This window comes from Dipteris shenzhenensis, chromosome 1 (assembly GCF_047967505.1).
Source record: "Dipteris shenzhenensis isolate YYH24624 ecotype China chromosome 1, Dip_SZ_1.0, whole genome shotgun sequence".
NCBI classification, from domain to species: domain Eukaryota; kingdom Viridiplantae; phylum Streptophyta; class Polypodiopsida; order Gleicheniales; family Dipteridaceae; genus Dipteris; species Dipteris shenzhenensis.
The window spans coordinates 20852971-20871234 of NC_141596.1; the positions used below are offsets into that span (position 1 = coordinate 20852971).

General features: G+C 47.3%; 1 protein-coding gene across 3 annotated transcripts in view; it reads left to right on the forward strand.

Annotated features, from left to right (window-relative positions):
- Window positions 1–18264, forward strand: part of PHYLLO (2-oxoglutarate decarboxylase/hydro-lyase/magnesium ion-binding protein) — a 247108-nt gene that overhangs the window by 133831 nt on the left and 95013 nt on the right. For all 3 annotated transcript variants that reach the window (XM_087373141.1, XM_087373148.1, XM_087373156.1), the window contains 3 exons: window positions 13400–13504; window positions 13609–13803; window positions 14124–14222. In XM_087373141.1, coding sequence (XP_087229267.1) covers window positions 13400–13504; window positions 13609–13803; window positions 14124–14222 — 399 coding nt within the window. The remainder of the gene's footprint in view (window positions 1–13399; window positions 13505–13608; window positions 13804–14123; window positions 14223–18264) is intronic.

Genomic DNA, 18264 nt, shown 5'->3' on the forward strand with positions numbered 1-18264 from the left:
GGTGCATTAGGGATTTCCTTGGTCTTATGTAACCCACCCCGAACTCCTCTATAATTTGCCTTGCAATCTCATAATCTTCTTTGTGACTCAATCTATAGGAGATTCATAGAAAGAGTTAAGTAATCGAAAGAAGATATGTGTGAAGGTGGCAATCCATGAGGAAACTCTTTCGGAAACACACCAACTTATGCATTTGTTATTCTTTTGGGTAATAATTGTTCAAGAGGATCTCTGATTATGAGATTGAAACTGCACACTGTGTTGTGTTTTAAAAGGATGAGTTTGGGCATGTTCCTAGATTCATCTAGATATATGTATTGTAAATGGAAAACTTTAATTGAGGAATTTGCAATCTCACTTGTGAATTTGATCCGGTTTTCAGGGGGCAGCCTTTTGTTTCAGTAGCTTTGTTATATACATTGGTGAAACATAAGCATGCTTTTTGGCTTTAGTCAACTTACTAGGGTTGCTTAAAGAAAAAAAAACTGATGGGTCCGAATTCTTTTTTCAAAAATAGAGAAAAAATTTATTTTCTTTTAATTGAATCCAATATTTCCCTATAGGTTAGGGATCTGTATATTTGTGGGTGGCCATAATCATATTGTCATGTCCTATCCAAAGATGAAATCTTGTTCCTCTAAACTTTGTCTTGGTAGTTCTGATGGAGTCTTGTCTTAAGCTTTTTTTAAAAATATCTTAAGAGAATAATCTAGTGCTTGTGAGCTCGTCTCCAACCTTGCCAATTTGTAGAAATGATTTAATGCATCAGCTTCTTTGATAAATTTATGTTTGAAAGAGTTTTTTGTAAATCCTCCCATGAAAGTGGTTTTGTTTTCAAGTCTCTCCACCAAGTAAGCCTTCTCTTCCAGATAGCCGTGCATGATGTTTTGTGGTCACTATGAGCACTGAAGTTGTACAAGACAAAGTGGCCTGTCCAATGAGCTAACAAAGATTCCATGTGGTCAACATGGTTCTCCTTCTCTTCCCCACCAATCACCTTGGGAACAAAAGAAGGATTCCCTAGAAGATCATAAAGATGCTGATTCTTGTTGACTAAGTTAACCAAACTTCGTAACTTTCTGGATATCTACCTTAACTCTAACATCATAGTAGGATCTCTAACTTCCTCAGTATCAATATCCTTCGAGGGATTTTGAGAATTAGTGTACTCTTGGAATTTGTTATGATCTAGGAATTGAAAGTACAAAAATTACAAGATTCCATAATATGTCTTATTCTAATTTAATAATAATCGATTAAAAAGATGATGGATATCTGCAGGATCTATATAAGTAGATACTCCAAGAAAGAGAGAGCATTGAATTTCTAGCGAAGACTTAATGCTAGAGTCTAGACAAGAAACTTGAGGTAAGGCTCATAAGCTCATCTTCCTGGGATATTAGATACCATACACACTACATACAATCACAAAATAGAACATATTCTATATCGCAGCTGACATATTCTAGAGCTTTAGAGCTCCTGCGGTGATACTTGACAAGGACATGGATGTACTTCTGTGCTGATTTTCTAGGATATTCCAGTAGTAAGAAAACCATGTCTCTAAATAGGTAGCTGCCAATTATAGATGAGTTTTTTCTGCAAATTCTCAAAATCTGATCGACAAATTTGTGAGGATGGATCATAAACATTCATACCAATAATGCATAGCAAATGGCTATGAAGGATGCCAAAAGGTGCAAAATGGAATTTCAGCAAGAGAATGTGAGCAGCAACCAGAGGTAAGAATCTCTCAGCCCGAGGTGAAAATACAGCAATTGAGAGCACGGAGGCTTCAAGGAAGGTTTCTGGATGGCAGTAGGAAGCTTCAAAGGTCAAGTATAGGCCACCAAGTGAACAAATCTCTGCTGAAACCAGGATTCAAATGCTGGCACGCTTCATGAGGCAGGTCCGTACAGCACTGTACAGATGGAAAGTACACTGAAACAGTCTGTACAGCACCTGTACTGCCTAGGAAGCACTCCATACAGGCAATAAATGCACATGTCAGCAGTCTGTTTAGCTGTATTGATCACACGTGCGAATGGCGGCTGTATTTTATGGTCCGTACCAGGCAACAGTAGGTCTGTACACACATTTAATATACCGTACAGCAGTCCGTACAATGGTAGCAGCCCACATGTGCAAAGTACGCAAAGACCAGCTCAACTGAGAAAAAATGCACCGAAATGTGCAGTCTTGTATGTGCCTATGCAGCAGCGGCTCCAAAAACACCTTTCCCCGCGATAGAAGTGTACGGAAATGCAATTAATGCCCACACGTGTGGTAGGACAACTAGGAAATGAGCCGCCAAATAGCTTCCAATGGCTCTCAGAGGATTCTGGGTGGCTGGAAATGGCTGAGGGGTGTGACCCTGACTTGCTCTGATACCACTGTAGGCTAGGGCAAGCAATGGAAATTCAAAGAAACAAGCAATGGAGGCAAAAACGAGCTTCTGTAATGAATTGTTGCAATAGCCAAAAGAGTACAAAGTAGACCCTATATGATGAAACCCTAGGAGGGGGTGTCCTAGCTGGACTAATTGTCCTAACTAGGTACATGTACTAACTGTACCAAGTGTCCTAATTGCCTATAACTAGGCCTACAGGGCACATACCAAGGAAAGAGTGCACCTATGGATAGCCCATAGAAAGGCCTACAGGAAGTGGATCAGTCATTGTGAGAGTGGATTGAAGCCGCTCCGGATCTCATAGTAGGATGCTCCTCTATCTCAACCGCCTTCGGAATTCTGCCTATCCTAGTGCCTGTTGCCCGCAAGCCTCTGTATGTTTGCTGAGCTCCCTCTCTAGTACGAATCCATAGATCTTGGCCAATGTGTGGCCAATCATGAGGGTGTGGTAGTTCGCAATATTCATGGGGTCTCCTGCTTTGTGTATCGGTACAATAGTGGTAGTTCTCCAAGCAGGTAGGACGCCATGGCATGCATCATGGTTGAAGGTCTGTGCTAGGACCGGAGCTAATACCTTTTGCCCATGTGTGAAATGCTCAGTCCGTAGGCCCTCATGATCTTGCGCTTTCCGGTTGTGTAGCTGATGGAGTGCAGCGCATACATTCTGTGTAGTGAACAAGTTATAGGTATTGGACTGCAGTATAGAGGACATATCGGTGGTGTCTGCATCGGGACATGATAGAGAGAGCATGCATAAGTGTACCATACATCTAGATCAGTGATGTGAATAGGTGGCTTCCCCTTTGATAGAAGCCCCCATCTAGTGGTCGGATCTCCTCCTCGGAATGATCTGGTAATCTCATCCATCCTGTGTGTGAGGAAGGCCGTCTCTTATGGCGTGTCAATCATCGAAAGATCAACTGTGCCTCTGATGATGTCAAATGGCCTAGGGCTCGTTCCCGTGTGAGGTGTGCTCTTGCCTCTCTGCCCTCATCGGCGAACCAAGGGTTTTGAGGCATCTTCCCATCTTGGGTTTGTATGGATTAGGTCGTGGGGAAGGATTTGGTGGCTGCGTTCTATACCACTGAGACAAGGGTGTCCAAGGCATGGGCAAGGTCTATATTATCTCCAAGTAGGGATGGATGCCCCTCTGGCTAAGTGACTCACATATATTGGGTCGAGGGCACGATCACATATATTGGGTCGAGGGCCCACTTGTCTATTTCCTGTCCATGTATTGAAGTCCCCTAGAAAGAGAGTGTCTCCCTACGTGGAGAACTTGTGATGTCATCATGTATCGTCTCATATGGGTGCTGTGTCCCTCTATAGTGGCCTCACGTGCATAGGATAACGTGTCTGGGGGGAAGTAGCACACTGCGATGAAGATCGCGATCGGGCATTTGGTAGTTGGACTCGTATCCACATATGTCATGCATGCTCCTCTCTCCATATTACAGATATGAGTGGTCTAAAGTGTCACTTGAAGAGGAAAGCCACGCCCCCAGAGCCTCGTACTCCACTCTCTCTCCCCAGTTCCCTCCGATGAGCTGACTCTCATGTGTATCATGTTACTGTGGGTAGTCCTCTCTCTAGGCTCTCATGTGTCTATGTGTAGAAGATAGTGTCTTTGTCAGTGTATGTTTTCAGGAACCCTCCGGATCAGCCATTACAATTTGAGACTGCCATCTTTAGTCCATTGTGTGCAGTCATCCCATGGACCTGACGATGTCATAACTCCCCATCTTCCTTCTCTTCCTTTAACCTTCTCCTCCCTGTCGCCTCTCTCTCGGATGATTACTTTACCATCCCTGTATGCAGCCCATTTCCCTGCTTCTATTGCTGCTAGATGTATTTGATTTGATTATATATGATCAGACTTAGGATTCAGCATGGGTGATGATGCTCGTTTCAGTAGCTCCATCCTTACTGTGATTTGTATCAGGTTTTCTTTCAGTCTCATAGACCCATTGGTCTTCCGAAGACTCTAATAAAATTTCTTTCTTTCTTTCTCTCTCTGATATTTCCTCTTTCCTCCTATCGCTACCTCTTCCTCTAAGACAAAGTATATGCTCTAGAGATTGAAGTGCAGCAGCTGAAGGGCATGAAGGTGACTCTGAGCACACATGCTGAACTTAAACAACAAAGCAGCAAGGGAGAGGCTAAGATGATGGAGTGGAAAGATGTGGTTAAAAAAGGCACAACAGCTAAAGGACATGAAGGTGACTCTGGGCACACATGCTGAACTTAAACAACAAAGCAGCAAGGGAGAGGCTAAGATGATGGAGTGGAAAGATGTGGTTAAAAAAGGCACAACAGCCCGGAGAAAGAGATTATCTCTGAAGCTTTAGAGGAAGAAAAGAGAAGGGCCAGCAAGGCACTAAATGTCTTCGTAAGGGGCCTACCGATGGGAGACACCCAATGGCAGATGCCAAGGCCTTGTTCACTAAAATAGGGGTCAATCTCAGATGGCGGATGCCAAGGCCTTGTTCACTAAAATGGGGTTCAATCTTTTGAGACAGCTTGGAGAGTGGCCAAGGCAGAAGCACCAATAAGTGATGAAGCTCACAACTGCATTGGACAGGTCCACAGTCATGAGCATGAGAGCAACCTTGAAGGGGACTAAGATCTATGTGGATGACGACCTCACTCTCCTATAGTAGGAGCACCGGAGGGAGGGCATGGTACTGGTAAAAAGAAAAGGACTGGAGCGGAGTGGAATCCTCCGTATGTCATGTTGCCCTAGCTGGTGCATAGCCGGTGATGCATAGCTACAAACCCTCAGAGAATTGACAAACTCTGGAGAGAGAACTTGAAAAAAGAAAACCCCTTGCCACTTTTTTGGTGTACTAACCCACACTAGTACCCGAGCCCTACAGTCATTAGGAAAAATGTAACATTCATAGCTGTCTAAAAACGAGGCAGCTACTACTCAAAGCTAAAAACAGCAGTAAAAAACTTCTAATTGGGCCAAAGGAAGGTCTCCAAGCGAATGCGCATCTTGGAGAAAGAAAGAAAGAATATTAACGTCCACGTGAGACCTCGTGGGCCTATGGGACAAAGTGCACAGAAAGAAAGAAAGACAGAAAGAAAGAAAGTTTATTAAAGTCTTTGGAAGACCAATGCGTCTATGAGACCTTGAAAATGCTGATACAACGAGCTGTGCTAGTGGAGCTACTAAACGAGCGTCCATACCAATCCAAAATGCAAAATGCAAAAAATGCAAAAATGCGGAATGACAGTACTAAGTCCTAAGTACAACATAGTCATGTCGATGGTCGACTATATATATCAATCTCAGCATCATCATCAATATCATCATCATCCCCAGCAACAGCAAGATATCAGGATGGATGCGGCAGTGGAGGCATGAAGTCAGCAATAGAGTGTTGTCGGCCACTCAGAGGTGTGGTCCTGGCACGTCTCCTGGTCGTAGCTCTGCGCCTAACCAGGGCTACTGTGACCTCCCTCGGTCGGGCTACGACTCTAAACAAGGAGGGGATGTCTCCAAGTGTGATCTGTGTGTCGACCCTCTATCTGAGCTGTCGGGTCACGGGCTCCGGGTCACGGTCATGTCGAGGCCTTGTCTCGTTGGGGTCCATGTGATCGAGCTGAAAGAACTCCGTGATAGAGCTCTGAGAGGGATCAACCGAGGAAGAAGTCTGCTCCTGTCTCCGTGCTTTGAGTATCCTCTCGTGGTGTCTAAGTGCCTCATGAATGAAACCTGCCAAACGCCGTTGGTCTGGGTAGGAGAGGAAATGGGCTAAAATCCCATAACTATCTTTGAAGAGGTAGTGCAAACGTCCTCGGATCTCATAGTACACAGGACACGTGAAGATGAAATGCTCCTCTGTCTCAACCTCGTGTATGTCACATAGTGTACATATGCGCCGCTCCCTGGGTAGTCGCTCTGCTCTGCCGCTTTCGATGCGAAGTCTGTGTGAAGAGACCCGGAACTGCGCAAGAGAGATCCTCATCGAGTGGGGTAGGTGAATCTGTGTGTATCTTGGTGGGTCAATGAAACCCTCCGCTGTGATATCTTGGTCGGTTCCAACCAGGTCCGAAAAGTGTGTAGCTGTAGTAGATCCTCACGGATAACCTGGTTGACCTCGTGTGATAAGAGGGGAGAGAACGGAGCATTCATGCTATACTGGAAGGGAGATAGTCTATCCATGTGGAGCCCCAGTCGCTCAAACCATCTCTCTGTACGTGCATACCAGCACCTCTGATCTCCTCCTGCTGCAAGTGCCACATAGAAGAGGATAGAGCTATCCATGGTAGCCTTCTATTCCCCGAGGTATAATCCCCATATTCCCTAACTCGATACAGATATGTGATGACCTGAAATGTAGCATCTAGTTGTAAAGGGGGTGACCCAAACTCAGCCTGAATGATCTGGTGAGGAACGGATGACTTACCACGAATCATTTGTGATAGCATGAGAACCTGTAGCCGCTCCACACGGGCCCACTCTGTATCCGACAAGTCTAGCCCCCAACAAGGGTTGCCGTACATCCCCGCTGGGCGAGCCAAGGAGTCAAAAAGCAATCCCTTGGTACGTGGATCCTGAAAGTGTGAGCAGAAGCACTGCCTCTCTAGCTTGGCCAATGAGGCATACCCTCTACTCAAGTGTGCCTGCATCGCGGGTCTCATAGAGAAGGTTTGTCCAGAGAAGATAACCCCAAGATAAGTGTATGATGAAACTATCTCAAGAGATGACCGCGCAAATGTGAACTGCTCCTGACGCATGATGGCTCGAGATGTATTGAAGATCATGACCTTGGTTTTATCCAGGTTGACCTTCAAATCATGAGACTCACAAAAGGACTGTAGTGCGTCTAGGTGTCTCTGAAGCCCCTCTGCTGAGGAAGAAAAGAGAGCCACGTCATTTGCATAGAGCAAAATTTGGATTAGCGTGACTGGAAGAGAGAAACCTTCACCCCCCTGTGTCTGCATCACTGTCTCAAGCTTGTCAATGTAGAGGCCAAACAAGGTAGGCGACAAAGAACACCCTTGTTTGACCCCGATGGTACTCATGATCTCGTCTGTCCACCCGGATCCTGCCCAAACTCTGCCAAAAACTCTCTCGTAAAGTGCCATGATAGCCCAAATGATCTCGTGGTCATAACCGAAGTCCTGTAGGTGTCGTATGAGGCGGGCTCTCCGGACCGTGTCAAATGCCTTGCGAAAATCCACAAAGCAACAATAAACCCTCTGCTTCCGTGATCTCGCCTCCTCGATGATACATCTGAGCGTCAGAATGTGGTCCATGGTTCCATGATCACACCGAAATCCGGCCTGTCCTGCTGCTTTGAGTCCTCGACACTCTGCAAGTGTGCTAACCTCGGAACCAAGTACTGATGCATAAATCTTGGACATGACATGTCCAATCATAATGGTCCTGTAGTTCTCTGGGCTCATAGGATCCCCTGCCTTGTGGATGGGTGAGATAGTGTTAATGGTCCAAGTGTGTGGAAATCCCAAACAAACCGCTTCATTGAAAAGCTTTGCTAAGATCGGGGCTAGGAGGTTAATCCCATATGCAATGAACTCAGTGCATAGTCCCTCATGATCCTTCGCTTGGCCATTATGAAGTTTCATTACAACATCATTCACCCCTCCTCTAGTGAAGAGGGTGCAGGATGTGGGACGAGGCATGTGTGAGAGGCTAGGGATTGGCTGATTTGGGATGTCATAAAGTGTGCGTGCATGATCAAACTAGATCTGGGTGTCAGTGAGTGGCTGAGGGGACCTTCCTTCTAGAAATCTCCGCTAGAAGTCCTTAGAGTTGTTACTAAACAAAATGCTCAGTAGCTCCTCGTTTTCGACGAACGAAGTCTAGTTTCTTCCTCCGGACCAGTCTACGATATTCACGTAGCATATTTGGTGCGCTCGGAAGACTGTTTTTGGTTTCGAATCTGAGTTGATGGCGTAAGGCCTTACACTCATCATCGTAGCAACTATTACAGGGTACGGTTCCAGGGGGTGGTGGGCAGGTGGTGTGGCAAAAAGCGTGAATGGCAGTCTCGTGTAGTGTGCAGGTGACAAGGGCAGCACGATCCTCTAAAAGGGGTATGAAGTCAATATAAGCGAGAAGTATGTACAGACGGCCAGAGTAAGAAGGTGACTGATCCCGATCAAAGCGTATATCGTGGTAGGTGGAGTAAGCACTGAGTGGGGTGGAAGGTGCTGTGCGAAGGGAGGTGGAGATGCGAAAGAAAAGGTATGTATGATCAGCCCTTGGATGCTACAGTGAAGTCAGTAATGCGAGATGTGAAGACAGGGGATCCCATGATGTAATCAACAACACTAGAGCCCCCCCCATGTGGAAAGCATGTGAAACCACCTGAAGCGAGCCATCTGTCTAGACCATTATAGATAATGAGATCATGTATCCTGCCTAGGTCTAATAGGGCCTAGCCATAGGATGAGAATGGACCTCACCTGTCAGCCGAAACCTGTAGCATAGCTGCCTCCTCAAGGTCAACATCTGCCAGTAGAGTGGAATCATCTCTGAACTCAAGAAGTGGTACCTGACGGGCCCTTGTCCTCGCGTTGAAGTCCTCGACTAGAAGGACTTCTCCGCGGCTAGAAAAGTCAATGATGGACTGATAAAGGGCAGCAAATGGGGATGTCTCATCATCACCTCGAATATCTCTGGCAAAGTGGGAGGTCTCCGTGGGGAAGAGCAAACTGCAACAAACAGATCATGGCTGTCCATGTGTCGTATTCGGATCCAAAGAAATCTGGAATGTGTATCTCTCTGCTCTACTGAAATGATCCCCTGAAGTGTGGATCTGAAAAGGACTGCAACTCCACCTGAACCTCGAGCTCCTCCTGTACCCCTCGTCTCATCTCTATAGGCAGACTCCCATGTATATCCACTGACTATTGGAAGAGGGCGCTCTGGACTCTGATGTGTCTTTGTATAGAAGACTATGTCGTGGCCTGTATAGGATTCTGAGAAGTTTCTTGGTTCTGACCATAAGGTACCATTACAGTTCCAAATGGTGTAGGACAGGGTCTCGGATATCTGAGTCTCATAGACCCTGCTTCCCTATGTAGGGGAGGGGGCAGGTGTCCTACGGGGGCCTGTAAGAAGTCGTCCCTCTCGTACCACTGCCCACTTCCCCTCGTTCCAGGCTTGATTCCGCTGCTGCAGCAAAGAGCGCCTCTCCTCAACCTGTAGAGGTGTGAGGTCCTTATCCATAGAAATCGCTGGCTGATCTCGAAGGACTGACCTGCGTCGTAGAGCTGAAAGTCGTGCCTATTGTCATGAAATCGTATGATCAGGGGTTGCTCTCGGTTGGGATCTCTCCCTACCTGCCATGCCCTCTCTATCCTGTGCTCAGCCACACCGGGTAGCGGTCACGAACGCAATCGCATCTACCATCGGTGTAGCCTCAGTGCGTGGGATCCCGCGTACTCTGATGTTGAGAGCCTTACTGGCTCTCTGCTGCTGCTCCACGAGGGTAGCCGAAACGGTGACCCTTGCGGGTTCTCGTTTGGCCACGTCAACCCATCTGGAAGCCTCCTCAATAGCAGATTGGATGCTCGCAATCTGTGCCTCGACCACCGAGGTACTCCCTGGGGCAGTGTGTATGGTTGTGACCTCTTGTCGGAGCTGCATGATATCCTGTCTGAGTCCTTGAATAAGACCCGTCTGCTCCCGAATGGCCCTAGCCTGCTCGTGTATGATGTGGCTCTGCTCTTGGTTAAAGTGGACCTGCTCTCGTGCGAAGCGAGCCAGCTCCATCTCACGCTCACGTAATCTATGTATCTCTGTGAGTAGGGTCTCACAGGCCTCTGGTGTATCAGTCCACCCATGGCCATGTTGAAACTGTGGTGACTGTGGCGTGAAAGAGTGGGACTAAGTCCAGAAACTGGACGGTGGTTGAGTGAGGAACGGAGATGACAGTGGAATGGATAAGGCAGTCCCAATGGGGTGTGGGAGGGTGGGCTGACTGAGAGGGAGAGGGGAGAGTGAAGCGTAATGCGGCACAGTGTATGACACCTCCGAAGTAGGGGTCATAAGCTGTGCGAGAGCTGTAACAGGAGAAGAGGGAAAGGGAACAACAGCCGGCGCCATGGGCATGAGTATGTCACTGATCGTAGATATAGATGGGGCTGAGACTGGAACTAGAGCTGGGCCGAAGTGGGGACTGAAGTCGAAGTAGAGACAGACATAGAGGGAGCTGAGGTTGGAGCTGAAAACGAAACTGACACTGTAGCGGGAGTTGAGGTTGAGGTTGAGGTAGAGACAGAGGTTGAAGAAGCTGAGGCGGGTCCTACCTTTGCCTTGCTGCGCCTTTTTTTTGTTGTTGTTGTTATTTTCGTCTTTCTTGGCTCTGTCTCCCATTTCTCATGGGGTGCGAGTGCAGATCTTAGTGTTAGTGTTCAGCCGGGAGCGGGAGCAGTGGTTTACCCCCCCATAATCGGAGGCATGTCCAGTGCGAGGTGGTGGAGAGGTAGGGCGGAAGCCTGAAGTGGAGAGGCAGCCAAGAGGTGGAGAAGGAGGAGAGGCTAAGATGGCAAGGATTTTTTTTTAAAAAGGTGGTTTTCCCCCCCCGGAAAGGTGGCGAGGGGAGCAAAGAAAGGGGGGGGGGGGATGAGTGGAAAAGGAGGGAGGGAGGTGGCTGAGTGAGGGGGTAGCGGGGAGCGAGGGGTGGATGAGGGGAGCGAGGGGTTGAGCGGGGGTAGCGGGGAGCGAGGGGTGGTTGAGCGGGAGCGAGGGGCTGAGCGTGAGGGAGCGGGAAGCGAGAGCGAGGAGCAGCGGGGGGTTGAGCGTGAGCAGCGGGGGGCTGAGCGAGGGAGCGCTGAGCGAACTCATACAAGCCTCAGTGGGTTGAAGCAAAGGGTACGCTAGGACCCTTGCTGAGCACTAGTGAGTACTAGTCTATGCTAACAGAATCATAATCATATCAATCAATATATCCAGGTGCTGGGACGAAACCGAAGCCTGGTACAATGATGGGTCTCTGGTGGGCTGCAAAAATGTCTCGTATTTGCGTCTGTCGAGCTGTCTCGGGCTGCGGTGGGGAGCGCGGTCTCCTCGCTCTCTGGACTCTCTGGGCTATGTCTAGAGTGACCCCTTGTCTTTGTGGGTCTCCCTTGAGGAAAGCTGTGATAGGTCGGCCTCAATAGAGTGTACTCTGGGGGCTCTGTGTCGCACACGTGGCCTCTGCGCCCCTCTCTCGGTGGTACTGTGCCGGCTGCTCATCCAGACTGCTCTCATATTGGCTAGCTCCTCTTCCACCACTCCACTATGTCCGGGGGTTGACTCAAATGTATAGAAGTCTGTGACGTGCCGCTGTGCTTGGTCACCCTCTATGTCCTGTAGTGGTCTGACCAACCCCTGCTGCTCTCTGATCTGTCGTAGAAGTGTCTCCCTGTGTTGCCGCATCTCCATCAGATAAAGCCCGATACAGACCTGGTCATGGAAATGGATCAGTCGTGACAAAGGGTCGAAGCCACTCCCCTCTAGGTAGAGGCAGTGGTAGCGTCCCCGAATCTCGTAGTAGGCTGGGCAAACACAAAGAAAATGCTGCTCTGTCTCAACCGCCCCTTGTGTACATAGCGTGCAGACCCGCTGCGCTCCTTGCCTCAATCCTCAGATGATGGGATGAAACCCGCATCTGACCAATGGCAATCCTCAGTGCATGAGATACTCCTCTATCCTCGAGATACTGGGGTCTGATAATGAATCCCTCCTCTGATACTCTCAGGAAGTGGTCGCGATAGAACTGGGTCTTGGTGGGAAGCACCTGGTCCCCCACCCCCCTCCCCCAAAGTCCGGGATGTGTGAAGCTAAAGGAGGTCTAACCGTATGATACGGTCGATCTCATCTTGCGGGATCGATTCAGGAGGTGCATCCATGCTGTACTGAAAGAGGGGAAGCCTGTTCATCTGGATACCGTGCCTGGCAAGCCATGTAGATATGCGTGCATACCATGTGTCTGCTCCGCTCTTTGCGAGTCGTCTGGATGACTCTAGGGCCAACCTCGGAAGTCTCCAATGGGGTAAGTCCCAGACTCTGTGGATGAAATTCACCGTCTGAAAGATGGCATCAACCTAGAGAGGTGTCATGGTTCATGTGGAACTGAGGGCTTACATCGGATCATCCTGGATCCCATTGTTACCTGTAGCCACTCGAAGCTCCTTCAATCTTTCCTCGAAAGATCGCACCCCCAGAAAGGTGCTGCATACATGACAGTCGGCCGCACTAGTGTGTCGAAAAGCCAGCCCTTCGTCGGTGGATCTTGGAAGTGCGCCTGGAAACACTTCCGCCCTAGTCTAGCCAAAGCACTACGCCCTCGTGTGAGTCGTGCTTGGGCTGCATGTTTCATCGTGAAGATGGGTCCTGTGAAGACTGCTCCCAACTATGTGTATGACTGCACTATCTCCACTGGTTCACCATGATAGGTGAAAGAAATGATAATATTCAACCGAGAGTGCTCAATGCTCATATATTCGAATGTTACGAGCATGATATAAGGTTCACAAAGCCCAGTAATGGCGCCAAACGGAAAAACTGATCATAATCAGACCTATGGGAATATCTGCCAAATAACCAAAACTGTCTGCCAAAGGGCAGGCAACACACGCACGCACGCATGGACCAGGTATTTGCTAACTGCAAGTCATGCTACTGATCTCTTTCTTGTCCATTGATTGTATTCTGTCTCCTGTGGCCATCAATGATATCATATCGTGCCGAAAAGATGAAGTAGAGACAAAGAGGTGATACATAGGCAGAGAAGCCGCAAAGATGAAGGAGAGACGGACGTGTTAGTCTTTTAATAAATTGAAACCTGGATGTCATTTTGTGTTTCTTGTTCTCTACATGTGATGGATTTTCTATCATTTCATAATGGGTTTTCTGTTTAATTATGAAATGATATTTCCTTATTGCAGAAGTAATTGCCATATAAACCACTTATTCTTCACATGATAGTTGCTGTACTAATTACAATGTTCTGTTTCTGTATGCAGTTTGAGGCTTTACTACAACCTTTTGCTCCTCTTGAGGAAGCAGTTAATATAAATGCTTTGTGGGCGAGAATTTTGATAGAAGAATTCTGCAGATTGGGGGTGACGGTGAGTTTTAAGATTCTGAAATTAGGATGGAAACACAGCATCCTCTGTTGTTTGCTTTATAAACAAGGGCAAATACTGAAAAATATTTTGTTGCATTATTGCAGTATTTCTGTATCGCCCCTGGGTCAAGGTCTTCTCCTCTTGCAGTCGCAGCAGCTGACAATTATAGAGCTAACTGTGTCTCTTGTATTGATGAGCGATCACTTGCATTTCATGCCCTTGGATATGGTCGTGGAGCATGCAAACCGGCGGTAGTAATCACATCATCTGGAACAGCAGTTTCAAATCTCCTTCCAGCAGTTTGTTCCCACTCTCAGTTCTTTTGATGATCTAATGATTATTTCTCTTGAAAGAAGATCAAGAGAATATTCTTGGGCAGTAATAAGACAAAAAAATTTTGAAAACGGGCTACATATTTGCACAGCAGGATGAGGATAGCTCAACTATTTGGTGCCGGTCTTATCACGCTTACACTCAGTTTTTTGTTCCCCAGTAATTTTGTTTGCAAAGCTATTTAAAGTTGTGATATTTTATAATAAACGTCAGCAGAGGATGTGTCTATGCACTAGGTTATTCTTAAGATTAAGAAACGATTGGCCTTTTGTTATTTTCTGTGCAGGTAGTTGAGGCCAGTGAGGATTGCATTCCATTGATTCTCTTAACTGCTGATCGTCCACCAGAGCTTCAGGACAGTGGTGCAAATCAGACAGTTGACCAGGTAGATGTGGTTTTAAAACGAGCTCAGTAATGTGCCTGCAGACAAAGCTGAAGTGACCCAGAATTTCTTTTGATCAACAAAGGATAGATTAGAGCATTCTCATCTTTTCGCATGCCTTTTCCTTTTAGATGTGTAAGCTGTCTTTTCAGATAATCTTCTCTTCTTGTTCTTGCCTTTTAGATTATACTTTGAAAGGGTTTGGAATTTATTTTAAAGAGTTTTCTTTTGGATGAATTAGTTCTTTCAATGCTTATGGAAAACAAAAAGGTGGCAAGCATTACTTAGAACATTTAGATAGGCAACCAAGATTGACCACCAAATCACTTGAAAATCGAAAACTGGTGGGAAAGCCAAAAATCGTGGATACAACTTCGAAATTCTATAATACCAGGATATGGCGCAAGGTTCCTCACATCTGTTAGTGGAAGACTAACTCCTGCCCAAAGGACACTCATTCACTTCTACAGGGACAGTGGGATAAGAAGTCAACCTGAACTAAGGCAGAAACACACGAATTAAAATAGAGACCAGAAAACTCTCTCACTTCATGAGTTCATGGATGCGGACGTTTCTAGCAATACCAAGTTTGTGATTGGATATCATGATCACTCTAGACCACAGGATCCCTTCCGGAGACAATGGTACAGATGATAGATCTCTACAGTCTTTTTTCTGGAGACTAAGGTTATTTGGTGGTCACATTATGATGGACCAGATGGGCACCCGGCATGCTTTATGACACATTCCAGGTTTCTTTGGATCTGGATCCGACACTTGGACAGCTGGGATCTGTTTGTTGCAGTTTGCTACTTCCCCCCTCAGACCTCCCACTTTGCTAGAGATGCTTGAGGTGAGGATGAGACATCTCCATTTGCTGCTCTTTATTTTTCTAGCCGCGAGAAGTCCACACGTACCACCACTCCTCGACTTGAGGGATGATTCCACTCTACTGCTAGACATTGACCTTGAGGATGCAGGTATGCTATGGTTTTCAGCTGACAGGCGAGGTCCGATCACATCTTATGGGCAATCCCTATTAGACCTCGGCAGGATGCATGATCTCATTATTTATAATGATGGCCCGCCTCAGGTGGTTGCACGTGCTTTCCACATGGGGGAGGCTCCAACATTGTTGATTACATCATGGGATCCCCTGCCTTCACATCTCACATCATTGATTTTACCATAGCAGCTCTCCCTCCAAGGGCTGATCATACCTATCTTTTCTTTAGCATTTCCACTCCCCGTCGCACAGCACCCTCCACCCCACTGTGTTCTTACTCCACCTATCATATTATACGCTTTAACTGCCGCGATCACTGGCTGTCTATACATACTTCTCGCTTATATTGACTTCATATCCCTATTAGAGGATCGTGCTGCCCTGGTCACCCTCTCACTACACGAGGCTGTCCTTAACGCTTTCCCTCACACCACCCTCTCCACCCGCCTACCCCCCTCAGGACCGTACCCTGTAATAGCTCGTATGATGAGTGTAAGGTTTTATGCCGTCAGCTTAGATTTGAAACCAAAAACAGTCTTTCGAGTGAACTAGAGACGCTACGTGAGTATCGTCGACTGGTACGTAGAAATAAACTAGCCTTCGTTCGCAGAAAAGAGGAGGAGCTACTGAACATTTTGTTTAATAACATAAGGACTTTTGGTGGAGATTTCTAGAGGGACGGTCCCCCTCACTACTCATTGATACTCAGGTTTGGTATGATTATGCACACACCCTTAATGGCATCCCAAATCAGCCAGTCCCTAACCTCTCACATCTGCCACGTCCCACATCTTGCACCCTCTTCATGAGGGAGGGGGGTAAAGGATGCTGTAATGAAACTTCGTAATGGCTGGGCGAAGGATCATAAGGGACTATGCACTGAGTTCATTGCATATGGGATGAACCTCCTAGCCTCGATCTTAGCAAAGCTCTTTAATGAGCTGTTTGTTTGGGCTTTTCACACACTTGGACCATTAACACTATCTCACCCATCCACAAGGCAGGGGATACCATGAACTCGGAGAACTATAGGACCATTATGATTGGACATGTCATGTGCAAGATTTATGCATCGATTTTGAGGTCAACAGATTTGCGGAGTGTCGAGGACTTAGAGCAAAAGGACAGGCCGGATAGGACGTGATCATGGAACCATGGACCACATTCTCGCGCTTAGATGTATCATCGAGGAGGCAAGGGCATAGAAGCAGAGAGTTTATTGTTGCTTTGTGGATTTCTATAAGGCATTTGATACGGTTCCAAGAGCCCGCCTCATACGGCGCCTACAAGGTTTGGGTCATGACCAAGAGATCATTTGGGCTGTCATGGCACTTTACGAGAGAGTTTCCAGGCATAGTTCGGGCAAGATTTGGGTGGACAGACGAGATCATGAGCACTATTGGGGTCAAACAAGGGTGTCCATTATCACCTACCGTGTTTGGCCTTTACTTTGACGAGCTTGAGACAGTGATGCAGAAATAGGGGGGGTTGGTTGCTCTCTTGCAGGCATGCTGATCCGGATATTGCTTTATGCAAATGACATGGCTCTTTTGTCTTCGTCAACAGAGGGGCTCCAGAGACACCTTGACGCACTACAGTTCTTTTGTGAGTGTCATGTTTTGAAAGATCAATCTGGATAAAACCAAGGTTATGATCTTCAATACATCTTGAGGCGTCATGCGCTAGGAGCAGTTCACAATTGATGTGCCACCTGTTGAGATAGTTTCATCATACACTTATCTTGGGGTTGTCTTTTCCAGACCCATCTTGACTATGAGACCCGCGATGCAGGCATGCTTGGACAGAGAATATGCTTCATAAGCCAGACTAGAGAGGTAGTGCTTCCGCTTGCACTTTCAGGACCCACGGACCAAGGGGTTGCTTTTTGACTCCTGGGTCCGTCCACAGCGGGGATGTACGGCAGCCCATGTTGGGAGCCAGACTTGTTGGATACAGAGTGGGCCCGTGTTGAGCGGCTATAGGTTTTCATGTTATCACGAATGATTCATGGTAAGCCATCTGTTTCTCACTAGATGGTTCAAGTTGAGTTTGGATCACCCCCATCACAGGTAGATGCTGCATTTTAGGTCATCACGTGTCTGTACCGAGTCAGGGAGTATGGGGATTACACTTTTGGGCATAGTAGGCTACCATGGCTAGCACTGTCTTCTTCTATGGCACTTGCAGCTGGAGGGGACCAGTATGTACGCAGATAGAGATGGTTTGAGGGACTGGGGCTCCACATGGATAGACTACCTCCCTTCCAGTACATCATGGATGCTTCGTTTTCTCCCTTCCTGTCACACGAGGTCAACTAGGTTATCCGTGAGGATCTCTTACAGCTACATACATTTCGGACCTGGTTGGGACTGAGTGAACTCCCAGTGAAGCTTAGCTTCTACAGAGATCACTGCTTAGATATAATAGAGGAGGGTTTCATTGACCTCCCATGATATACACAGATCTACTTATCCCACTCACTGAGGATCTGCATTGGGAAGTTCCGGGTCTCTTCACATAGACTTCGTATCGAGAGAGGCAGAGCAGAGCGACTACCCTATGCACATTATGTGACATGCAGGAGGTTGAGACAGAGGAGCACTTTATCTTCAGGTGTCATGTTTACTATGAGACCCGAGGGCGTTATAGCTACCTCTTCAGAGATAGCTGTAGGATTTTGGCCTGATTCCTCTCCTACCCAGACCAACGATGTTTGACATGTTTCATTCATGAGGTACTCAGAAACCGCAAGAGGATACTTTGAGCACGGAGACAGGAGTAGACTTTTTCCTTTGCTGATCCCTCTCAGAGCTCTATCACGGCGTTTGTTTAGCCAGATCGCATGGACCCTCGCGGGACGAGGCCTCGACATGATTGTGACCCAGAGCCAGTGACCCTATAGCTCAGACAGAGGGTTGACACACAGATTTCTCTTGGGGACACTTCCTCCCTGAGCCCGACCGATAGGGATTATGATAGCCCTAGTGGGACGTAGAGCTATGACCAAGAGACGCGCTAGGACTGCACCTATGAGTGGCC